Here is a 3,561-nt window from a genome sequence, read left to right on the forward strand (position 1 = left end):
TATTAAAATTTTCGAAAATGAAAATCAAATATAAAGAATTAAAACTGAAATTTGATAATGTAGATGACTAAAATCTCAAAAAGACAAACTTACAAAACCAAAAAACATTTTCCCCTTTTAATATATAAAAAAACCACTTTTATAATCAAACAATACAATATTTAAGAAATGTTCTTCTTTTGTTTTTTTTAAGAAGATCTTTTTAATAAGGTAAATTTTATTTTTTTTATCTATTAACTTGGTTATTTTTTTTGTCTCGTTCCATGAACTTTTAAATTTTTGGTTTAGACAAACTAACTTTTAGCTTTAGGTCATTTTGGTTCAAGTACTGACGAGACATCAAAATAAGATGACATTAGACTGGAAAATATTAACATGTTAAATTATCGCATCATAAATTAAACCAAAATAGACGAAAATTAAAATTTAGTGTATCAAAACCAAACTTTGAAAATTTAAAGAACCAAAACAAAAAAATGGAAAAGTTGGTAGGGGTAAAAAATCTTTTTCCCTTTTAATAATAATAGTATAGATAGTAATTTGGGATTCTAAGAATAGATTGCTAAACTTGGTTGATTTGGGTCAAAGTTTTAATATCTTTTATTTTAATTTAAATAAAATATAATATATTACCACTAAGAATTAAAAATAATGAGTACTGACATACCTGCTACTTTTTTCTTCTCCTCGCTTTCTTCGCCTTACCCTAACCCTAGCCTTAGCCTCTTCTTCCGACTTCTGAACATTTAGCAGACATTTTTGGAGATCCATTTACCCAAGCGATTCTTCATCTGATCTTGGTGGTATATTTCCATCTGTTCAATCATTTTATTATTCATATATGGGTTTTTTTTCTTGATCATGTCATCGTTTTGTGTGGATGTTTTTATTCTTTTTCTTTAGTTTTTTAGCTTTGGTTGTGTCTTGTTTCAAGAATGTATTCTTCTGAATAATCACAAAAATCGATACGAAGATAAAATTAAAAAAAATATTCTGGGGGATTTTGTGTTGATTTGCATGTTGCTTTTCTTGTAGTATTTTTGTTTTGATCTAGCGCGTATATATACAGCATTTTGCGTTTGTCCATCTGCATGACTATTCGTTTCGGGTATAACATTCACAAGATTTATATGAAATGGAATTAGTATATAAAGATTTGAAAGCTGATCTGTAGGCAGCCCAAGTCATTTGATTTGAATGTAAGTGGAGTTGTCTACTGTGAATTATGGGAAATTATTTGCAAATTAGGGTTGAAGATTCCGACGATCAGTTTATTTGTATTGAGCAGTCACGCACGGCCACATGCCACCGCCGTATTTATCATCACATACATGCTAAATTATAGATTTCGTATCCGGTCCACGTGGTTTAAAGCCGTTTGCGTCTCTTGAGTTTATGCACCAGTTGAAAACGGCTTCCATTGGTGAACATATAAGAGCGGTTTAAAACCGTTAATGCTGTTTTATTTGAAGCAGTCGACATCCGTTTCCCTGGCATGCTTTGCGTGTTGTCGATGGTCCATGACTTGCAGCACTTTTCAGTTGTGCAGCATGCGATGTGCGCAGAAAGACGATTTGTGCGCTAGGAAAAATTATTTTTGTTATGGTGTGATTCTAAGTTTTTTCTTTTTTTGAGCAAAGCGGTAGGCATTCAGACTGTTCTCACTATATCATGATGGCCTGGAAATCTATATAAAATTTGTGTCCCTGCCAGCTGATATTGATATTCTGAAACTGTGTTTTTTATTTGGTCATAAAGTACTTTTCAAGAACTTATTGGCACTGATATTGATATTCTGAAACTGTGTTTTAATTCAACGAATCTTTTTTGTGGTTGTTGAAGACCTAGATTACAACAGTAATTAGCTAATGTTTTCACATATAGGATTATATTGTATTGCTGACTATTTGTTTTTCGATTTCTTGGTAGTCATGGCTAATTTATTTTCTTGTTACGCATGCATGTTGTTTCTTCCCTAGAAACTTTCACCCATGTTCAATATAAACGCACGGAATCGCCACACTGACGACACTTACAACATAGTTCCCTTGTAGCTCTTGAAATGGAACAAGGTCCAAGCACCTCATCGAACAAGGTGTGGGAATCTGTCAAGGCATACGCAGTCCAGTGCATCTCGTGTATGAAGTGGAGGTTCGTCCCCTCAAAGGAAAAGTACGAGGAAATTAGAGAAAAGATCAAGGAACACCCTTTCACATGTGATGTAGCTAGGCAGTGGAAGCCTGAAATATCATGTGAAACCGAATATGATATCAAACCAGGGCATCAAAACTGGCTATGGGCAATGGACAAGCCCAACATACCGCGGACGCCTAAGGGCTGGCAGCGCATCATAAGGGCGCGATCTGGAGGAAGCACCAAATTCGCTGATGTGTATGTATCACATTATAATCTTTTTGTCTCAGATATATCTTTCGAGTGATGTATGTGCATGCGTGCTATCTATGTGTTTGATGTCTTATGTCTTAAAAGGTATTACGTAGCACCATCCAACAAGAGACTGCGTTCGATGGTGGAACTTAATCGGTATGCAGGCTCCCATCTTTAACAATTAAACAAAACCAATGTACTTACTATCTGTTGATATGATGATCAATGTTGGCATACAGGTACCTCGGTGAGCACCCGCATTTTGCACAAGAGGGCGTCACCGAATCACAGTTTTCGTTTCAATCCCCACTACCATTTGGCGACAAACACGTCGCAAAGAGGGGACGTCGACCACCCCGTGCTTCTTCACGAGACACAAATGGGGCAGGTTGTATCATGATTTGCTCTTGCTCATGAGTTTCTAGCAATATTAATTTTTAAACTCAAACTGTTACACATGTTGTGCAGCGAACCCCATAACAGCCATTGTCCCATACGAACATGGTGCACCCGAGACAATGGTCGACTCCCAAGCAGAGAGTTTGGGTAATTTTGCATTCTCTTCCCATTATTTTGCAGTGCAAAAATAAAAAGCTACAAATTAAGAAAATTGATATAAAATTTAATGTTTTTTTTCCCATTGCAGCCAACCCCACGTTAGCAATGGTTCCATATGTGAATAAAGCGTAGCAGCTGGAGGAGATGGAACTTCCTAATGATTTTTGGAAGTAATTTCTGAAACCGAATTAAAGAAGACTGTGCTTGAAACATATGAACATGGTCTGCATTTACTGTAGTTTTGAGTTTATAATTTTTCTGTAATATTGAGTTCATGTGTATAGTTCAAGATTTATAGTGCAGGAATTGATGTGTAATTATCGTGCAAATTATATGCAATTATCGTGCACATTATGTGCATGATTGACTGTAAAAAATTTTAAGTAATTGTATATCGTTTTATTACTTATTCTTCCTCCGATCCTTTCTCTTCCTTTGGTGTACTAATTTTTAAAATCTAGTTTTTTTTTTTTAAATATCATTGATTTTTCATCTCCGATATAAGTAAAATATTTTTCTTGTCTACTAAGTTAAATTTTGGCTTTTGGTATACTAATTTTTTATATTAAATTATTTTGGTACAATTATTTATCTTGTCATTAGGGTTAGAGATGT

General features: G+C 34.5%; 1 protein-coding gene across 3 annotated transcripts; it reads left to right on the forward strand.

Annotated features, from left to right (window-relative positions):
• Positions 1-670: 670 nt before the first annotated feature.
• On the forward strand, positions 671-3,262 carry LOC140867693 (methyl-CpG-binding domain-containing protein 2-like). Of its 3 annotated transcripts, none has more exons than XM_073272735.1 (6): positions 671-803; positions 2,044-2,391; positions 2,491-2,544; positions 2,628-2,776; positions 2,857-2,934; positions 3,035-3,262. In XM_073272735.1, the coding sequence occupies exons 2-6, from the start codon at positions 2,063-2,065 to the stop codon at positions 3,076-3,078; spliced, it is 654 nt and encodes a 217-aa protein (XP_073128836.1). In that variant the 5' UTR covers positions 671-803; positions 2,044-2,062; the 3' UTR covers positions 3,079-3,262. The 3 variants fall into 3 exon arrangements, with proteins under 3 accessions (XP_073128836.1, XP_073128838.1, XP_073128837.1); XM_073272737.1 differs by having other exon boundaries at positions 707-803; positions 2,055-2,391; XM_073272736.1 differs by having other exon boundaries at positions 782-803; positions 1,980-2,391.
• The last annotated feature ends 299 nt before the right edge of the window (positions 3,263-3,561 follow it).

This window comes from Henckelia pumila, chromosome 4, assembly GCF_033568475.1.
Source record: "Henckelia pumila isolate YLH828 chromosome 4, ASM3356847v2, whole genome shotgun sequence".
NCBI classification, from domain to species: Eukaryota; Viridiplantae; Streptophyta; class Magnoliopsida; order Lamiales; family Gesneriaceae; genus Henckelia; species Henckelia pumila.